Raw genomic sequence first — 22,362 nt, 5'->3', positions numbered from 1 at the left:
TTGTGTCAGTTCAGATTTTCACACATTGCTATACATTTCCCTTAGCAACACGTTAAGGGCATCAAAATATAACATTGTAACATGAAAGGAATCCCTTTGTCCCTTCCAACTATAACCATAGAGGCTTCTATTTTGATTTTCCTCTGACATTTGAAACAGTTTGGAGCAGACATGACAACACCATAGAAGCAAAGAAAGGGTATGCTGCAGAGGTCCCCAAGAATGAAGCATCCGGAGAGCCATGCCAGATTAAATCAAGCTTTCGTTTTACAGCCTAGCTAAGAAAATGCTGCTGGTGATGCAGGATTCCATATCTAGCTGAAGGTCACCTTCTTACAAGGCTATTAATGACCTTCATGGCTATTAATGACGTGTACATTTTCATATGTTTGAGTAAACAGCTCCAGCAGTCTTTCATTAGGAATACATTTACATGAACTTTAATTTCCACCTTGTCACTCCAGTGAATAACACATTATTTCTGTTATTCATTAGATTTATTTCTAGATTTATCCACCTTCCTTTTATTTGCCTTCCCCAGTTTTCTATCCTAGATAAGCTAAAACTGTCTTAAATAACAAACCTAAGATTTCTGCCAAAATGACTGCTAAAGCAGGTCTAGAGACTACATGCAGGTTATTAAACTGAGAAAAGAAAAACAAACAGTAGCAATTAGGTTCTGAATCTATTGCACACATGTTCTTGTGCACCCTCTGCCAGTTGAACGTGCTGTGCTAACAAGAAACCATTGTATGCCTTATCATGTATTTTGCAAATCAGTGTCGATTTCTATGGCCTTTATAATTGCCTCATATATCAAGTGCTTTTCTAACACACCTGAGACTAGCTTTATTACTGGTCCTACCACACAATGTGGAGGCAAAAACAGTAGCCTGAATTGCCTCGGCCATGTTACAGGAAGGAAAAGTAATTTATTTCCTACTGCATGGTAACTAAAGGAAAACAGCCAGATGTATTGTCCTTTTGCCACTTCCATTGAGAGAAATTTTTGTGTCAGACTGGCTGTGGGAGGCAGATACAAGGAGTCCTTCCTGTCACTGAAGGATAGTACTTTTGGACCTACTGACAGAATATCAAAGTTACACAAAGTCACAATCTTGTCACGTTGGCCAAGACACTGGCTTAAACAGGGAGAGATATATCATGATGTGCCTATTTCATTTACATTTCTTTGTCTAGACATGGCTGAAATAATGTCCTGTTGGGCTAGCTGACGGAGGAAGAGATTGAACCCCAATGAGTGGCAGTAGAAGTACTGCAAGAAAAAAAAAAAGTAATCTGCTTTTAACAAGAAAAAAAACCACAAAAACAAACAACAACTAAACACTTATCTCCCTCCTATGATGCTGTGTTCTTCTCCACCATAACGTTAATCTCTGAACACAATAATTGTGCATTACTACAGAGAACAACTCAAGGATTTGCATGACTGAAGGTCATTTAAGCCTATTAAAATGCTATGCAGCAGATGAATGCCTTTTACAAACAGCAGAGTTGCCTGGTCCTTCACTGTCAGTGTCTGCACTATCTCAATGCAGATACCATGTTAGCTTTCACTTCTATATAATGCCATGTCATATTTAACAAAACTCCTCAGTCTGGAAAACTCATGTATGCACACTGTTCAATATATATATCACAGTGGCAGTATCTCCCTTAAAAACCCTATGGGATCAATCAAGTGTTCTAATAAGAATTAGAGTCAGCCTGTGGTAAATAATTCAAAGCATAGGGAGATATGATATGCTCTTTAAATGTCTTCTAAAGGAAAAAAAAAATGGTTCCCAAAGGATGGGGGCAGAGAAATGTGGTTAAATAGCAAACTAGTCATGATATATCTTGATGATATTAAGTATCATTAACTGACCGATCTTGATGACTGCCTCCACTCAAAATTGTAGGCTTGACATTGTAACAGGAGATAGTCCAAGAAGAAAAGCCAAGATACGTGCAAACAGAATAAAAGGGTTAAGAGGATGGCATGTCTCTTCTCCTTATTAGTACCACCTGGAAACAAAACCTGGTGGCAACATCAGGCACGTAACATTGAGATTCCAGTGTTGAGTAATTTAACAGCTTTATGTACTTGCATGGGTTCCTCTTCTGTTTAATTCAGAGTTACACTATCTTATGTGCCAAGTCCTCCAGGGGAGTACCAATTCCAGTTTGTCCTTGAATCAACAAAGCAAGCTCTAAAGAAATACTATACTTACATCTAGCAGGTAAGACTTCCTGGCATACTGAGGCACAGGCAATGCTACTGAAAAACTTGGCTTTATACATTGGATAAATTGCAAGGGCCAAGAGAATCAGCACTGGTGTCTGTACTTACTTTCCACTTGAAGATGCAAATCATGGAATTGCCAAGTTGAGTAGGCAAGCATTCAGTCAAACTCAGGTAATTAAAATGAGGCACCTCAATCCACATTTAGTCATCCAGTTAAAAACAATTTAATGTTCATTCTGAGCAAAACCATGGATATTATTAAAATCAGCTGAATTTAGGAGATTTAAGTTCTTGGTTGACTATGAGTCTACCTACTTTTTGTTTTTACATACAGAAAGTTTGAACTACTTATTTAAATAACAGCCACTTTGCAAACCAAGCATTATTTTAATAGAAATGTGAAGCATTTCTATAAGATGTACACTTGAAAGCATTATGAGGCACTGCTGTTAAAGTTTCCTAATGTTCCCACATTATTACATACATGTTTACTATTGGAGTGGAAGAATTATATACCAAACTAGTACTCTTAAATGCATTTCTAGATTTTCTCACCGTGATCTATAATGTAGGTACTGTGTTTTGCTAGCCAGACTAAAATATCAGTGAATTATATTGAGAGGTACTTGAAAATTCTTCTCCTCAAGTGTAATGTAGGGCTCCTATTACAGGTAAAAGCACACTGCCTTACAGAAATAAGAGCTATTTGGGTAACCTATTCATCACTGGGTATCATTTGTGGCAGTGGCATGATGATATTTTTCACTCCATGATTCCGACTCCAATTAAATCTGATGCAGTAGTTGACATGTGGAAGGCTGACAAAACCATATTCATTAGTAGAGACTGTGCTTTGAAGGAAATTTTTTAGAGACACCTTGAGCCCTAAGAATCAGTACATCTGGTATTAGAAACTGCAGTTAAAATAATTTTTCCTTTGAACTCTGATATACCATTATATTATTTCTGGTATAGGTATAAATTTGAATTGTCACAGGAAAGTTTAAATACAGAAAACATACATACAGAAGCTATAATGATCCATAGTGACCCCAATCTATTGGGTGTAGGAAATCAGAAAATTAAAACATAACAACACAAACACAGCCTTCTGGATTTAGTGCATTCCATCTTCTTAGTGAGGTTCAAAAGCACTAACACAATATGCAACATTAACATGCCTCAGTATGTTAATCTTTGTTTCCATCTGGCTTGAGCTGCTCACTCACCATTATAGTTAAAAGAGCATTCTGGCTCTCAGCAAAGACAAATGGAATCTCTTCACTGTGAATTTGAACAGAATCTCAGTAACTCCCTCTCACAAACGCGTGTCCTGCAAGGAAAACTTGTAACAAACTTTGTGTTGCTTTGCTCTGAAGCACAGTAGCTAGTGAAGTGCAGAACATGCTGAGAACCCTACGTTTATTCTTCAATAAACAGAAGGTTACTGAACTACATGCTGTGTGTTTGCTAGTTAACTCATTGTACCACATTATTCAATTTACTGTTGTAAAATAAAATTCTTTTTATCATCTTCAAGAGCAAGCGTCTAGTCCTATTACAAGACAGCTCACAACTGTTATTTAGTGTGCAACACTGAACTGAATTTTCAAAATCAAACCATGTAGCAGAGATACCAGTTGTAACTCGAGAGCAACAGAGCCTGTAACAAACAGGCTTTCTTAATATTATTAAAATAGAGGGAGAAAAGATGAGTTTGAAGGTACCAGAAAAAATCAGGCTAATGGACTTGCTAAAAATGATAGAAATATCTCTAACGTCTGCTCAGAAAAGTTCTGTCTGTGGATTTATTTCCATGAGCATTAAAGATGCAATCAAATGAAGTGCTTCACGTGGATCTTCCAACAAAACAAAACCTCAAAGCATTGATTTTTTTCCCCTTAACTATATTAAAAAATTTAGAGAAAGCAACATGCAAACATACCCAATACCTTACACATGCCATTAATACAGATATCTCGGCTGTGCCTTCCTTCAAAGCAGGGAGTACCATCAGTGACAGCATCCAACATCTTCTCTGAAAAATGGTGATCTATTGGGCGACAGTGGAGCTCACAGGGGTTAGCTGAAAGGAAAGTGAAATAATTTCTCAGAAAATATTTCAGCACGACATTGAAATGTAATGTACAGGGAATAATAGTGTGTCTTCATTCTACCATCCACCCACTTTCTCTGGCATTTATTGACAAGCAATGGCATAATTAGAAGCAATTAACAAAGCCACAACACTCACGCTAAAACAGTGTAAGAGGCCTGACAGATGCAACTAGCATGAAGAACAGCTGGAGCCTAGTGTCCTCACACCTCCACACATTCCCTTGCTGATATATTAATGCCCAACTGAGTCAAGCAATAATGAGATCTTCAGTTGCAAAAGAGAAAGGGACAGGAAACCAGCAGAACCAGCTGTCATCAGTGAGGGAAAAAGAGGAACCAGGGAGTAAGATTGTGAAAAATAAGCTACTGTTTTTCATCAGCTGAAGACTGAGTGATTTCAGGTATATTTTACAACTTCTGATCAGTGTTGTCAGCTTCTCTCGGGGAAGCAATGAAATGACTGCTTCTCATCTTTAGCATGTCAGTCAAGGGTCATATCACTGCTTATTTTCAGATATTTGCTGGGAGTCAATATATTATTTCAACCACTCCACTTTTTTTCCTATTTGGCAATTTATGAAATAATGTTGGTAGGTATGACAGATCCAGGCTGTTCTTGCAGAGAGGTGCAACAGGAAAAACTGTGTGAAAGCAATCTGTGGGTCTCTAAAACAAGATTCTCCCCAACAGCCCAGCTTAATTTTAGTCTATGCATGGATGTAGAAGAGTTAAGGAAAAACAATAGAGAACAACAAGAGTCCAAAGAAGGACAAAGAAGCTGTGAAGAGTTTTATAGGGAGCAACTAAGGGAACTGGGACTGTTCAGAGGAGGCTCAGGGGAGACCTTATCACTCTCTACCTGCCTGAAAGGAGGTTGTGGTGAGGTGGAGGTCGGCCTCTTTTCCCAGATGTGACTGGATGAGAAGTAATGGCCTTAGGCTGAACCAGGGGAGTTCAGGTTGACTATTTGGAAGAATTTATTTTCAGAAAGAGTGGTAATGCACTGGCACAGGATGTCTATAGAGGTAATGAAGTCACTGTCCTTGGATGCATTCAAGAAACTTGTAGCTGCGGCTCTGGGGGACATGGTTAGTGGTCATGGTAGAGATAGGTGAATTGTTGGAATAGATAGAGGTCTTCCTGACCTTAATGATTCTATGAAATATAAATCTGCCTTGAATCAGAGATATTGCTTCTTGGAAACTGGGAACTCTGGATTCGGGCTTAGTAGGGTCCAAGGACATAACTTCGGAAAATAAGCTGCAAACAGAAGATGAGTTAGAACTGAAACCAGGGTCAAAGCCAAGAAAAACAATCTCCACCCTCGTACTAATCCATTAGAAAGCCTCCAGCACTGTCAGAGCTATTTGACTGAAAGAAAAGCTCTGCATTGCCACAATGAGGGATGGCAGCAGGAACTGTTCCTGTCCTGCCCTGTCCTGTTCCAAGACCCTGGTCAAGCCAAGTGTCACAGCAATTTGTTCACAGCAATTTGTGTCACAGCAATCTGTGGGTCTCTAAAACAAGATTCTCCCCAACAGCCCAGCTTAATTTTAGTCTATGCATGGATGTAGAAGAGTTAAGGAAAAACAATAGAGAACAACAAGAGTCCAAAGAAGGACAAAGAAGCTGTGAAGAGTTTTATAGGGAGCAACTAAGGGAACTGGGACTGTTCAGAGGAGGCTCAGGGGAGACCTTATCACTCTCTACCTGCCTGAAAGGAGGTTGTGGTGAGGTGGAGGTCGGCCTCTTTTCCCAGATGTGACTGGATGAGAAGTAATGGCCTTAGGCTGAACCAGGGGAGTTCAGGTTGACTATTTGGAAGAATTTATTTTCAGAAAGAGTGGTAATGCACTGGCACAGGATGTCTATAGAGGTAATGAAGTCACTGTCCTTGGATGCATTCAAGAAACTTGTAGCTGCGGCTCTGGGGGACATGGTTAGTGGTCATGGTAGAGATAGGTGAATTGTTGGAATAGATAGAGGTCTTCCTGACCTTAATGATTCTATGAAATATAAATCTGCCTTGAATCAGAGATATTGCTTCTTGGAAACTGGGAACTCTGGATTCGGGCTTAGTAGGGTCCAAGGACATAACTTCGGAAAATAAGCTGCAAACAGAAGATGAGTTAGAACTGAAACCAGGGTCAAAGCCAAGAAAAACAATCTCCACCCTCGTACTAATCCATTAGAAAGCCTCCAGCACTGTCAGAGCTATTTGACTGAAAGAAAAGCTCTGCATTGCCACAATGAGGGATGGCAGCAGGAACTGTTCCTGTCCTGCCCTGTCCTGTTCCAAGACCCTGGTCAAGCCAAGTGTCACAGCAATTTGTTCACAGCAATTTGTGTCACAGCAATCTGTGGGTCTCTAAAACAAGATTCTCCCCAACAGCCCAGCTTAATTTTAGTCTATGCATGGATGTAGAAGAGTTAAGGAAAAACAATAGAGAACAACAAGAGTCCAAAGAAGGACAAAGAAGCTGTGAAGAGTTTTATAGGGAGCAACTAAGGGAACTGGGACTGTTCAGAGGAGGCTCAGGGGAGACCTTATCACTCTCTACCTGCCTGAAAGGAGGTTGTGGTGAGGTGGAGGTCGGCCTCTTTTCCCAGATGTGACTGGATGAGAAGTAATGGCCTTAGGCTGAACCAGGGGAGTTCAGGTTGACTATTTGGAAGAATTTATTTTCAGAAAGAGTGGTAATGCACTGGCACAGGATGTCTATAGAGGTAATGAAGTCACTGTCCTTGGATGCATTCAAGAAACTTGTAGCTGCGGCTCTGGGGGACATGGTTAGTGGTCATGGTAGAGATAGGTGAATTGTTGGAATAGATAGAGGTCTTCCTGACCTTAATGATTCTATGAAATATAAATCTGCCTTGAATCAGAGATATTGCTTCTTGGAAACTGGGAACTCTGGATTCGGGCTTAGTAGGGTCCAAGGACATAACTTCGGAAAATAAGCTGCAAACAGAAGATGAGTTAGAACTGAAACCAGGGTCAAAGCCAAGAAAAACAATCTCCACCCTCGTACTAATCCATTAGAAAGCCTCCAGCACTGTCAGAGCTATTTGACTGAAAGAAAAGCTCTGCATTGCCACAATGAGGGATGGCAGCAGGAACTGTTCCTGTCCTACCCTGTCCTGTTCCAAGACCCTGGTCAAGCCAAGTGTCACAGCAATTTGTCCATGCTCATCAAAATGAAATCCTTTGCACAGCAAAACAATAGATGTTAAAAATGTCAGCTTTGGGAACTTTATGGGTCCAATTTTGAGCCATTTTAATAAAATCACTCTGGATGCTACAGAGGAGCCTCTACAGAGTCACAGCTTCATCCTGTATCAACAGCCAACAAAAGTTGCTTGCTTTCCCCTCTGAAAGCCATGCAGGGTCACTATAAATGGATATCCTAGCTGATGAATTTGTTTCCCTTTCCTCCCTTGTTGATCTTGCTTTTGTCATACAAAGAACTGCATTCAAAATTGAAGGAGTTTCTAGAAATGAGAAAAATTCAATTTTTTGCTAATGCAAAGAAACCAAATCATTTCCTTTAAAAGGATTTATGCTTTTGAAGGGGGAAATTGACTTTTATAGCTCTGACTTGTACAGCACCAATATACATACAGCACCATGCTGTGCACAAAACTGGGATCAGCTCCTGGCCCCAGGGTGCTTGCAATGCCAGCACTGACTCCTGCACAAGCTTAGTTCTAATTATTAATCTCATTCATGTAAACAGAATTTCTGTGGAACTGGGACCTAGAAACTAAAAAATAGGATCCACCAGGAAATCCGAAACCTTAATGAGGAGCTTTGTGTTTTTCCTCTTGTCAGTAGAGCAAAAATGGTGCCTAAAACCTGACAAGAATTACGTTTGTGTCATCTCAAATTAAAAATGCTTTCATAAAGAAAGGCAATGGAAGGATTAGTGGCAGAGGAAACACATGGATTAAGGCTAAGAAATAGGAGGAAATCAAGTTGATAACGAGTTGTGTTCAAGAATATTAGCAGAGATGGAGCTATAATCTAAGGCAAGAACATAAAGTTCGTAAACCTTATCAGTCTTCAGCCCCTCTGCTGTTAGACAGAACATCTGTCACATTTTACTTTTATCCAGAGCAGTCTTTTTGCTTTCTAATTTGATTTCTTTCATGCTCTGAAGTTTGCTTCACTTTACCTTCTTAGTGCATCATTTTTAACAGCACAGCATAGTAGTTGGTATGTCAGAAGACTTCCAGTTAGCCCATGACCTGCTCAAAATTCATCCTGACACAGATTTTACATAATGCCATTTCAGTTTTACACTGTTCAGAATAAAATATGTGAAGTACTAGTCAGATATCTGTATCTCCTTCCCAGCTATATGTTGGCATAACAAGCAGAATGGTATCTATCCGCTTCCATTTCAGAAATCAATCAGCAATAAAAAGTGCTGACATAATCCAGCCACAATGATGGTCTAAGCATGCAGCATGCAGAAAGAGTTTGAAGGGAAAGACAGTCTTTCTTGACAAGCCAAATAAAAAAGTAAAAACAGATAATCAGCAAACTTCCAGACTTGCAAAGCCTCATGATTCAAAGAAGGGCTTTCAAGCTTTCCTGTTTTCCCTAATTGTAGTAATTGAATTAAAGTCTAAAAATAGATCCTACCTGTACCACAAACCTTGTGTGGCTTTTCTACTTGTCAGTTTTCTACTAAGTCCCACTGGAAATTAGAGGATATAACTCTGTCCCCAGAAACTCACTCTTATTCAAAAAGAGTGTTCTCTTATTCTTAAACTATTACCTTATTTCATCTGCATAGAAGGCTCATTAGGGCACTACTGAAAAAATTATTCAACCACTGTATTAGCCTTTCATTTTCTGAAGTTATTTACTCATCTATCAGTATTTTTCACAGCTGAGCCCAGGAACCTATTGAAGTATCAGGACTCCATTATTCTAGGACTGCAAATAAACTAGATCAGAATCAGTCACAGTCATCCAAAAGTCTAATGTTTTCAACAAGAGGCGGATACAAATGTAGAAAGGTGTTTTATCTTCTATTTGCAGTTAGAGAACTGACACTAGGAAAATGCACTACCTGACATGATTAAAATGCAAAGACTGACTCTGAATTCACATCTTTTAAATCCTACATTAGCCCTCAGGGGAAAAAAAAAAAAAAAAAAAGACTAAACTGAGATCAGTGCAAGCATCAGGGTTGCTCCGATAGAAATCTTCAAAGCAGCTGGTTTAGGTTCTATTACTTTGGGAAATTTGATTAACTCACAATGAGGCTTTTAAAAGGCTGTCATCTTTAAGGAATTTTTTAAGCCAAAATACACAGAAGATCTTACAATTGAGCATACAGATGAAATACTAGATCCTACTGTTAAACATACAGTAATGAACACCTGGGTAAAACCATGTCAGCTTACCCAGGTTTACCCATTCCTCCATGTAGGATCGAAGCCACTTTGACTGCTCCAGCATTCAAGTATTTAAATTGTATTAATTATAATATTAATTCCCCAAACCCTCTAGGTAACCAGAATTAAAGAACTCGATGTGTAACCTAAAGCGCTTTTTTACTATTCTGGTTGCTAATGCTTGTTCTGACTTCCACAGACATGAAGAACTGCTGGAGCCTGTACTTTGGTTCTCTTTATACTACCTGAGTTGAGGATGTCAGAACTGCATTATGAAGTACAATTGCATGAAACTTGATATCAAATTCAAGTGTGAAAGCAGAAAAGTTACATTCACACTGAACTAGTAAGACCATGGGGTCTTGCTTTTCAAATTCAATTAAAAGGAGCTATATAGCTTCTGACCCCATGCAATACATCTTTTGAAACTCTTTTCAAATAGCTTACATTTAATTCAATCTTTTTTCTAGTGCAATACTTGATTTTGAAAAAAAACTTTTCCTTTAAACTGTATTTTTTTACTTATTTGTCATTCACACTGCTCTTCTGTGAACCTCTTCCAGATTGTCTGTGTCATTCTGGCAATGCATTGGTGCTAGCTGGACACAACACATTAACTGAGGTGCCTTGAATGCTCAGCTGCCCAGAAAAACTGCATCTTCTGTTGTATGCACACTGCTCACATCCTGCACCAAGAATATCATGTTGTTTTGAACCGGGACAGGATCAGTCATAGAATAATATCAGATGTAATGGAATCCCAAGCCTAAAAGTTTTCTTTAGCAGCCTTTGACTTAGTTGTAATCAGAATAGGGCTCAGGAAGCAAGACAGCAGAGCTGACTAAAATTCAGGAATATGACTTTTTTTCCCCCTGCATTTATCAGAATGGAATTCATATTCACAAAGCGTAAACAGAATAATATGAAGATAACCAGAAAAGAGCATATTGCCTGCTCAGAGTAGAAATACAGAATGCGAGTGTTTCTCTTATAGTTGAATCACGAGAGTATGAATGCTGGAAGTGTCATTTTAATGTGACAGAGAAGGATGTGAATAACATGACTGTCACTAGATGATAAGGCCTCAATGTTTTTTTTCCTTTCTGCTTGAGAACTGCTGAGTCACGGCCTGAACCTCTGATTGATCACCTGAGGCGAGCCACGAGCCAGCCAGAGGAGCACAGCTGAAGGGAATTCACCTGTGCTGCCGGAAGGGGTGGAGCCTGGCTGCACCTCTCATGGACCCATTTAAGAGCTGGCTACCAGCGGGAAAGGATCTCGTCTGGAGATCCACTCTGCTGGAGTTTTGTAAGTGAGCCCAGGATATGGGTAAGCTTGCCATCTATTATTTTTTTTTGTTGTTATTATAATCTGCTGTGCCTAACTCTCTTGTTTATTTTGTAATTATGATAACTTAATATTCATTGGTTATACACCTCTCTCTCAAAAGGAATAGAAGAGGTAGACCTCCACTTCTGAAACCCCTTTCAATGTGAGTTTGTGGGAAGTCACAATTGAATGAGGAAATCCGAAACAAAGAAAATTAGAAAATACAATCATCAAACAGACAAAACATGTTGAAGGAAAGGTATTTTATCACATTGACTTAACTTGGTGCTCCAAAAGAAAGTTTAATTCCAAATCAATGGCAACAGAAATAATAACTTGCACTGTTAGCTGAGACCCTGTGAGTATCAGTGCAGATCTTATTAAACACACAGGCATGTTTTGGAGGAGCTATGAGGTTTTCAATACTTTAGCTACACAACTTCTATCTGCTAGTGCATGAGATGATCCTGGCACTGACTGAGAACAGAAAGTTGTTTACATAATTACTTTTGTCACTTCAATGTAAAACTCAAACTGACTACACTGACTTTAAATCCCAGGTAGCTATCAGGTTCAGATAAATGTAATCTGTGAAAAGGTAGGAAATAAATGGATGTGGGCTCAGCATGATGGCCAGAGAAGTTGCTTAGTGCCAAATTCTGCGTAAAGTATCAATGCAGGGAGCAGGGACCTGAATCAAGCAATTCAGAAAATACCCTGACCAGAGCCACTATATGCTTTAGCCACATTTGAACCTTAAAGTCCTCTTCATATTGAGATTCTCGGGGGTACTCATGTGCTCTAGTGTGAGCAGATGGGTTTCTGTGCTCCACAGTAAATCTAAAGTAAATCTGCGCAAGCCCCTAGGAAGCTAAAGCTCATTTAAAACAGGAGGAAAAATCTCCAAGTATTTATAACCTCAAACATAATTAGTCTAGGTAACAGCAAAGTATCATTCACTCCTTTTCTTCCTGTTTGCTTGTTAAAGCTACATGTTGCTATTCATAAGAAAATTTTTGTTCTTTTATAAGGATACAGTTTACACAATGTAAAAAGACATTAAAGCTCTGTTTAATTAAGTGACAATGACTAGAACAGGGTTATTGAAACTATGAAATAAAAGATACAAGGGTTCATCCACCATTTACCCTTTTTCTACAAGGATGAGGGAATACAGAAATCACCAGCATCTAAAAAATTTCTAGCTCAGGTTTTCATCTCAACTAAGTGTTTTCACACAAAAATTAGTATCACTCAGGGTTTGGGAAATCTTCAAAACATTTTCTTTTACCCTTATTTCACGTGTACAGGATGAGAGAACCAAAGATGAGTGATAGTAAAACATAACCTTCTTGGGAGCATACTTAACGTAGGAACAGAATGCTCTGAAAATTCTTTAAAATTGGATGACAATTTAAAGGCAAACAAAAAAAAATACAGAAGAAACTGCCGACTCTGGAGCAACCCCAGTACCAGTAATGAGTAGACTTTTATCCCAGTTCAAAACTCTGGAGTAGGACCAATAAAATTCACAGAAGACAAGGGAAAAAAGACTAGACTAGAGCAGAATATAATAAAAACAATTGTAAGAGACTTAAATAAAAGATCAAGTCCAACTGGCTGACCACTTCAAAATTACAAGCTGAAAAATTTTGAGCTTCACTTTTTCTTTAAAGAAGAATTACACATGTAGCTTCTTCTATTTACTCCTTAAATTTCTGCATAAACCAGATTCAGGCTTCAAGGTATTAACAACTGCCTCTATACTTAGTAACTAGATGTTACTAGCAAGTGATAAAGCAAGTGATAAGGCAGATGCATTCTTGTCTTTGTAATACAGAGCACTTCATTACTGAACCTGTTGAGGAATTATTTCACAGAATCACAGAATTGTAGGGGTTGGAAGGGACCTCCAGAGACCATCGAGTCCAACCCCCCTGCCAAAGCAGGTTCCCTACACCAGGTCACACAGGTAGGCATCCAGGCAGGTCTGGAACATCTCCAGAGAAGGAGACTCCACCACCTCCCTGGGCAGCCTGTTCCAGTGCTCCGTCACCTCACTGTAAAGAAGTTCTTGTGCACATTTGTGCGGAACTTCCTATGCTGCAGTTTCCGTCCGTTTCCCCTTGTCCTGTCTCCACTCACCACTGAAAAGAGTCCGTCCTCGCCATTCTGCCCCCCACACCTCAGATATTTATAGACCTGGATCAGGTCCCCTCTCAGTCTTCTTTTCTCCAGGCTGAACAGACCCAGTTCACTCAGCCTTTCCTCATAGCAGAGATGCTCCAGGCCCCTCACCATCTTTGTGGCCCTCCACTGGACTCTTTCCAAGACTCTTTCCTGACTGTGGTGCCAGGCACATGTACCATAAACACCCAAGTTTGGAAATACCTCTACAACAATACCTATATGCCTTTGCATATACACAAAAGGCATACCTGTTGGTGGAGGCACATAAAATTTTTCTAAGTACTTAGATGACTTTTAATTCAGGAACTTCTGAACTTAAATAGATGCTTCCCATAGATCTATAAAATTATACAAGAAATTCAAAAATTCATAGCTTATTACCTGTGTTATAAACTGGCACCCAATGGTAAAACTCGTTTTGGTAGGGAACTGTGTCAAACTCAGTGCACTGCATCTGGCGAAAAGTTGGCAAGCCTTTCTGACAGGGGCTAATGTTACAGACACGATAGCGTTTCCTTTCTCCAGTGCAGTAGTCTCCTCCAAATTGTGGTCTACAAAAAGAACGTTGAGACTGGGATGTGATATTGGGAGAAAAGTAGTTTCAAACAAGCAATGATTTTCAGGTTCCAGTGAAATAGCGAAGTGAATCAGAAACCTTTATAGGATAAACATACCTTTCACATGTACAAACACTTGAACATGCCAATATGAAGTACAAGGATCCAGAGATAACCTGTATCTTGGTACAAGCAGGAAGAAGCACTTGTACACTGCCCAGCTAAGCTGATGACAAAATTACTTTACCAAACAATCTTCTCTAAAACACTGTATTTTCCAGACTGTTTGACAGTTCTTCCAGAAAGATCAAGTGATTTTTCAAAATTAGATGTAGGGTCCTCATGAACTCAAGTATGTATTAGAAAACTCTGCCAATCACGTTCTGCACCTATCAGTTCATGTGTATAAATCTGAAAACAAAGCTGATGACTAACACAAAACATGAAATGCAAGTCCTTGATTCCCCTCAGGAGCAGAATGCTACCTATTGTTCCCATCCTTTCTATGAATACTTATTTATTCATGACAGCACTATTAAATTAACATTTGTAGCATTTATGCAAAGCCTGCATGCAAAACAACAGGATTTTTTTGATTTCCTGTAGAAATAAGCTCCTTGGAAGGTAAGGATTAAATAATGAGATAATGATTGTATAAGGTACACCAAGTGAACTTCACAAAAGTGTGCTTAAATGGGGAGATGAAGTTCAGTCTGTTTTGCTGCAGCACCCAACAGTAAACCAGAGTCACATAGAAATGTCTCCTACATCTTAAGTACCATAAAGATCTTGAATAAAAGGCATGAAAAAATTGGGTACTCAGCTTACTCTGGGTTATCACATAGTCTCTCTGCGCTCTGAACTCCTGCCCCACAGGTCCTTGTGCAATGGGACCAGGATGACCAAACACCCCATCCACCGTGGACTGCTTCTGGAGTTTTGCCTACTGTAATGCACTCACCAGAGAAGCACCACTGAAGAGAGAAGAGAAATTATAAACAAGACTATTACAACACAGAAAAATGTTACATTAACTGCTTGCTATTTCAAGTTCTGAAGATTGACAACTTCAATGGAAACTGAAAAGCAGATATCAAAGGGTGACTCTCTTTTACAGGTAAACAATAGCAGAGATTCTCATGGTTTTTCTGAAAACATTTTGCAGGCACCAAACCTTGCAGTCACCTTGTTTTCTCCACACCGAGTTCCATCTGCAGCAGCATCCAGCTTAGAGCGGCAGGAGCCTTTCACTGAGCACCAGAGTGTTTGGCAGAGGTTCTGGAAAAGAAAGAAAATGGCTGTAATATGAAGCAGAGCTCAAGAACTCCCATGGCTAAGAGCTTCAAAATATTCCTATGGTTTTGTACATCAATTTACCAAGCCTTATAAGGGCTGCGTTTCCAGAGACATGTTCAGAGTTTTCCACAAGTTAGGACACACCAGGAGTCCATATTCAGGCACTCTTTGTTAGCCTACAAAGAGAGACTCTGACAAATACCTAACTGTGAATACTTTCTGTAAGTGAATTAACTGTTGTGAGTTTAAATACTCTCCTCATTGGCTGCTCACCTTCCAGCTACATACAGGAAAAATTACAGTGTTTGGGAACTACTGTTTATAGTGAAGGTGAACAGAGTCTGTTATTTTCACATTAAAAGTACAATGCAGTATATATGGTATTTTTTACTGCTGCTTATTTGTAAACAGTGAAATCAAAGAAGGTTACTTAAACCTGTCAGATAGGTGAAAACAACATCACATCTACATCAACAGCCATGCCAACATCCACAAGCTCCCAAAATCTGAGGGAGAGAAAGAGGTCTCTTAAAACAGCCAAGCAGTCAGTGAGGTGGTACTCTAAACAGCAGGCTAGGATAGCTGGCTGTAAGAAACCAAGTAGTAGCCTGGGAAGAATAGTGTCTTTAATTGGTGATCTCTGGCATACTAGCAAGGTCAGAAGCTGGTGCCACGCACTTCTGCGTCAGTAATGCACAAACTTAAGCTGCTGTTCCACATGCAGAGGTTGGCTCTCCACAGATGGGACAGGCATCCCCAGAGTCAAAGATAGGTAAAAAATCATTGCAACAACATTTTAACAAAACCTCTTCAAACAGGCAGATCTATAATCTGAGGAAAGACATGAGGCCAATTTGCCTTTGACAGAGGTGCTTAATGTATCTCTGGTAGACTTTCCTCAATTCACATGCACGTAAGCTTGTCTTTTAGTTCACACACAGGAGTCCCATGTGCCTAGGACATCCTGAATGAGCAGGGCTTTGTGTGGGAATACATTTCCAAGCTGGACAAACTAGAGGTGTAAAAGAAATTGTGCAGTCCCAACTGGAACAGCAGAAGTAAAAGCTGAGGGACTCCATGCTAGGTTTTGTCTGAAGGTGTTTAGCTGCAGTTAAGTGCTGGGATCTGAGTTCAGTTGCCTATGGGATCCTCAAAGTAAAAAATGTTCTGGGCTTGAGAGCCAGGACAGAAATTGGGTACTTGGGAAAATGCAGCTCCAATAAGCTAGCATTAACATTTGGCTGAGTTTGAAATAAAAATGCAGCTGCTGATTCTGGCCTGTTTATATTTAAAATAGCAAAGCTTAAGGGTAGTCTGTTCTGAGAGTAATGACTCTTATTTATGTGTGTCATACAAAACATGTCTAAGTACTTCATATAACAGTTGGAAATATGTATCTCTGTCATTTAGCCGCTTTTAGGTGGTATTTACTAGTCAGAAGTTGTTCTGCAGTTCCTATTTATAGTTCAAGAGCAACTCTTTGCAACTCTTTGTGGCACCATCATTGTCAGCATGTAAAGGCAGAGCAACCCAAATGTTCCAGCTGCTTTAAATTTCTCCGTTATGAAATTCATCCATTATTTTCAGCTGTTAAATATAGAATATGCTTCATGCATGTGCCCAAAACACACTACTGCACTGTGCTTCAAATGCCAGAGAAAGAATCAAAAAAACACAGAATATCCTGAGTTGGAAGGAAGCCACAAGGATCGCTGAGACCACCGCCTGGCTCCACACAGCACCACCCAAACCCAACCTGAGGGCAATGTCCAAAAGCTCTGTGAGCTGCAGCAGCTCAGTGCCGTGCCCGCTGCCCTGGGCAGGCTGTTCCATGCCCACCGCCCTCTGGTGCAGAGCCTTTCCCCACCCCCGACCCTCCCCTGGCGCAGCTCCATGCCGTTCCCTGTCGCTGTCACACAGAGCAGAGCTCAGTGCTGCCCTCCGCTCCTTGTGAGGAGCTGCAGCCGCCATCAGGCCTCCCCTCAGCTCCTCTGCTCTGGGCCCAGCACACCCAGGGCCTCAGCTGCTGCTCACACAGCAGCCCTTCAGACCCTCACCACCTTCTCAGCCCTTTTTTGGATGCTCTCTGATAATCTTATGTCTTGTTTGTGTGGTGGTGCCCAGAAGTGAAGAGACACCGAAACTGAACACAGCTTTCCAAAGGTTGCAATTTTTATGAAGTACAAATACTCATAGATTTTAAAGTCAAGTTTTCATGGAGGAAATTCTTTAGCTTTAAAACAAGTTCCCATATCAATCTCCATATACCAGAGCTTTTCTCCATCTTTAAGAATAAATGAAACAACAGTACAAGAAAAAGCACTCTTTACTGTGTATTTCTGTAAATATGTGAAGGAATTCATGACTATAACATGGACTCAAGGCAAGGCAAGTGTATGATGTACACTTTCCACTCAGTCTGTGAGATAAGGGTCTGTACCTTAAAAAGTTCAATGTAAAAAATCCCAATTTTACCAAAGTCGGTGGAAGTTTGGAGGTAAGGAGTGGGTTATAAGATAAAGATGTTGAACTTCTATTATCTGTAGAAAGCTACAGATTTACTTACCATTTGGAAGTCTCCCTAACCTGTACTTTGCTTTCTATTTTTTATTTTTCTTACTATAGGGACAACATGCAGGTACTTCACAAGATACTTCGAGTACTTGCAACTTAAATGGTTCATGGAAACCACTATATGAATTCTAGAGCTCGGTCTTTGCAAAGTATAATCACTGAACACCTGTGTATCTTCAGCTAAATACAGATTCTTCTCCGTGGATTGAATTCAGATAGACATTAAAAGTTGCACAACAATTATAGCTCTGACAGTGACTGTTAAGTAAACAGTGGAAAGGCAAATAATAGTTAGACCTCTTAGATGAAATGCCAGGCAGACTATACTATTCACAATTCATTTCCTTGCCAGTTGCAGCTACCTGCAAAACAGTCCTTGCAATAAAAAGCAAAATAAGATAATACCAATTAGTTTTCTGACACATGCCTTGTTGTAAAATTGGTCAATCAAAAGATGTCAAATGTAAAGGTCTACTAGGTTCAAACCGAAGGAGACACAGAATAAAATAGAGCTGCAAAATTACACTTCAATTTTCTATCTGTACCATTGGACAAATTACAGTAGCTGGGGAAACTGGAACAGCAAATGAAAGTAATTTTTCAATACCTACTTCAGATTCAGTAGTTGCAGTTCAACATTGGTAATCATGTTATCTATTAAGGCTAAGGAGATTAATCAGAAATAATCCCTCTAATAGGATACACTAAATGAGGATACACATAATTATCCAAATGGAATAAACAATCAAGATCAGCAGTCCCCAGTCCACAGCTGTGTGCAATACCTTGCCTAGAGAAGACAATACTGCCACAGCCATTCTTAACATGGGGATGAAACATACTGCTGCCTTCAGTGTTTGCTGAATATTGCGGTCCTAAACTCATCAAAATTTAGTGATCACTTAGCTAGAGTAGCACTTGAAACCACTATTTCTGAACTGATGTAGGAAAGTACCAGCTGAGCAAACTAGCTCTGATGCTAGGTACAGTTACAATAGCATAGCACTGCACCATAGCTAATATGATCTATTACCCTGCATTACTTTCTAGCTTTATGGGGAATCATGTTGATGTCAGTTTAATGTTCCTATGCATCTCTGTTTTGCTGTGCTATGAGATAAAGCCCCAGGCTACTATCCAAATTATCCATTTGCGCATATAAATCTCATGCATGATGGGGACTTAAAGATTCTGCAGGGGACATGGGCTGAAATTTCCTTTAATTATTTAGTCTATCAAGAGTGTGAAAAGTCAAGACACTGGAAAAGAACACAAGCCAGATTTCTTCAGAAAATACTTTTTGGAATGAGAGAGTTGTTGCCAGAAATATTTTGTCAGTATCTTGTTTTTGAAAATGTGACTCCACTTACAACTAACTTAAGCTCACTAATAGAAGTTTCAAGTCAAAATTACTCCAGGTGGGCATTTAATAGCAGGTATGGGCCCAGATCCAGAGAATGTCTTGGAATAAACAAAGCATACAGAACAACAACTCTCTTCCAGAATCTATAGTGTGGAATTAAAATACCATGTTAGGCAATGCCTGTACTGCATATATAGCCTATAAGGCTGAACATGCTGTATGTAGTTAGCAACTGAATTTCAGTGACTGTGCTTCCATACTGTTCAAAAAGAGTAAGTTATCATTAGCAGAATAAATAAAAATATACAACACTCACATCCACATCTTCACAGAAAGTAGCACTGGAACCATACTGAAGCTGGCACTGGTGATGCACATCATAAATCACCCCTGGAGCAATGATTGGGGACTTTAAAACTTCTTTTTGGGGGATGTCATCCAGACAGAATCCCCATCCTCGGCTAAAAGACAAAAATTGCATACTGAAAAAAAAAGCAAAAAACACCTAACCCAAATCAAAACAATCAACCACACTTTTCGATACTTCTATGCAGACTTTTTTGTATGGCTTTTGGAAAAAAACTCTCTTCTATATTCCATCTAAGGTATGCTGAGGGGCTACCACCAAACAGCACTCACTTCTGGTTAATGAAATTTTTAAAGAGAACAAAAAACTGCCTTCTCTGGAGCAACCCCAGTATCACCAAGAGGACTTTTATACAAATTCCAAACTCTGGAGTAGGATCATTAAAGTCTAAAAAAGTAAAGGAAAGCAGAACAGAACAGAAGAGAATAGAATAGTATAGTTTATAGTATAGTGTAGTATAATATATAGTGTAGTGTACAGTCCGGTGTACAGTGCAGCGTAGCATAGTGTAGCATGGTAGAGATTAGTACAGCAGCGTAGACTACAGTTCAATTGGAAGACATCTTCAAAGAACATCAAGTTCATCCCTCTGATTACTTCAGGGCTATCCAAAAGTCAAAGCACAATACTGAGGGCATTATCCAAATGCCTCCTGAACACTGACAGCCACAGGGCACCAACCACCTCTGTAGGAAGTTCCAGGGTTTGACCACTCTCACAGTAAAGGAACTTTTACCTAATATTCCATGTGAATGTTCCCTGGCACAGCATTGTGCTGTTGCTGTGTGGCATCAATTTGCAGAGAGCAGAACCTCCCACTGCTTCGCCTTCTCATAAGCTGCAGAGAGCAGTGAGGTCACCCCTCAGCCTCCTTTTCTCCAGACCGGACAAAACAATTGTCCACAGCTTTTCCTCACCAGTACACGTTTTCCATCTTTTTTACAGCTTTATTGCCCTCCTTGGGATGCTTTCACAAGAACCTTATCATCTTGATATTGTGGAGCCCAGAACTGCACACGATACTCAAGAACACTCCACTGCTAAAAATCTGCATACAATACTGCTGTGCTAAATACAGCAGAGAATTCGCCTATTCTGATCGCTAGCTGTGCTGTGTTCAGTGCCCCTCACAAGGCAGTTTGCTCTCTTGGCTGCCCAGGATCTCTAGCACTTCTAGGTTTCTCCTGCTTGAGCCACTCTCCTGCCACTCATCTCCCATCTGTGCCTGTGTCCAGCATTGCTTCATTCCAGGTGCAGCACTCAGCATTCTCCATGTTAAACTTCATGCTCTTGCTGACAGTGCTTCAACCGATCTAGATCACTCTGCAAGGCCCCTCAAATCTCCAGGTAGTCAGAAGCACCTCCCATTTAAATGTTGTTGGCAGACTTGACGAGAAGTAGCTTCCTTCTCAGCCTTCTGTTGGAGATTCCCACTACAGATCTCTCAGTTCTTTCCCCACTGTGTTCAGGGTGCACAGCTAATAATCCCAGACAAGAATTCCAGTCTGATCAACAAGAGATTAAGAATCAGCCTCGCAGTTGCTCAGTGTCATCTGCTCACATCTGGACATGAGCCAGCAGCGAGCTTTTGCAGACCAGAAAGCCAACTAAATCTTGAGCTGCATCAAAAGCAGCATGGTCAGCAGGACAAAATGATCTTGCCGCTCTGCTCTGCTCTGGTGAGACTCATAAGCAGTACTGTGTTCATAGGTGGAGTCCTCAGTACAGGACAGGCACTGACCTGCTGGAGTGTGTCCATAGGAGGGCCATAAACAAGATGTATGGAATGGAACATATCCCCAGAGATAGGGGAGAGAAGGCTGAGAGAGCTGGAGCTGTTCAGCCTGGAGAAGTGGAGGCTCTGAGGTATCCTGATAGTGGCCTTTCAGTATCTAAAGCGGGGGCTATAAGAAAAAAGGGACAAACTTTTCAGCAGGGTTTTCTGTGATAGGAGAAGGGGAAACGGTTTCAGACTAAAAGAGGGGAAACTTAGAATGGATATAAGGAAAAGAGTTTTCACAGTAACAGTGATGAAGCACTGGAATAGGTTGCTCAAAGATGTGATGACTGCCCTGTCCTTGGGTACATTCAGTATGGACCAAGCTCTGAACAATCTCATCTAGCTGAAAATGTCTTTTTTCAGAACAGTTGGACTATATGACCTTTAAAGGTTCCTTTGAACTAAAATGATTCTATCATTGTATATTCATTGAGTCTAATCTTCAGTCTATTAGGAGACAGCTCACATTTTTTTCAAAGTATTACTTACACTGAAAAATTAATTTGTAGCAGCAGCCCACTTGACATTAAGTACTAGTTCAAATTGAAAGAAGTCTTCTTCCCTGTACTTTAACGGGCCTGAGCCAAGGATTAATAATTTGTCTATTAGAGCAGACTCACTGATCCCCATGGCAACTGTTTTCCAACATACATACTGAAATAGAGCAATCTTCAAGCCATAAATATTACTTAGTAATTTACTTCAGGAATTTGGTGGTGGCTATGCATACTGAATCATGTCCAACTTAAAACATAGCAAGAAATATGAAGAAAACTTCTACTCCTTCCTCTCAGCCTCTAACTTACAGCAAAGCAAGACTAGATATTATAAAAAATGTAACAGCTATATTCGTGTCTGAGAGATTTAAATATCTGTGGCTCTTATGTGTGCCGATCATCCTGACACCAGGCAAAATAAGGCATGTCAAATGGAAATATCATGAGGTCATTGTAGCTCAGCAAGTAGTTTCAGAGAATATCACCACTTCTGGTGAAATTTATACCATATTGCTGCTCATATAAAGAACTGTTGAACTTCAGCAAATCATTGAAAAGGATCACGTATCACTGTGGACAGAGGCAAGATCAGGCTCCCTCAGAGTTCTGGACAAAATGCTTCTTTCTTTCTGGT

The 22,362-nt window shown here is 40.0% G+C and overlaps 1 protein-coding gene across 1 annotated transcript in view; it reads right to left on the bottom strand.

Moving 5' to 3' along the window:
• The window catches only part of ADAMTS12 (ADAM metallopeptidase with thrombospondin type 1 motif 12), a gene marked incomplete at both ends in the record, with an annotated part of 174,450 nt that overhangs the window by 45,733 nt on the left and 106,355 nt on the right, over window positions 1-22,362 (bottom strand). The window contains 5 exons of the mRNA XM_079548724.1: window positions 4,201-4,334; window positions 13,676-13,845; window positions 14,680-14,825; window positions 15,037-15,129; window positions 19,401-19,545. Coding sequence (XP_079404850.1) covers window positions 4,201-4,334; window positions 13,676-13,845; window positions 14,680-14,825; window positions 15,037-15,129; window positions 19,401-19,545 — 688 coding nt within the window. The remainder of the gene's footprint in view (window positions 1-4,200; window positions 4,335-13,675; window positions 13,846-14,679; window positions 14,826-15,036; window positions 15,130-19,400; window positions 19,546-22,362) is intronic.

Source organism: Tetrao urogallus, assembly GCF_951394365.1.
Source record: "Tetrao urogallus genome assembly, chromosome: Z".
Taxonomy (NCBI): domain Eukaryota; kingdom Metazoa; phylum Chordata; class Aves; order Galliformes; family Phasianidae; genus Tetrao; species Tetrao urogallus.
Note: the sequence above shows the minus strand (reverse complement) of the source record. Positions and strands in the feature narration are given on the sequence as shown.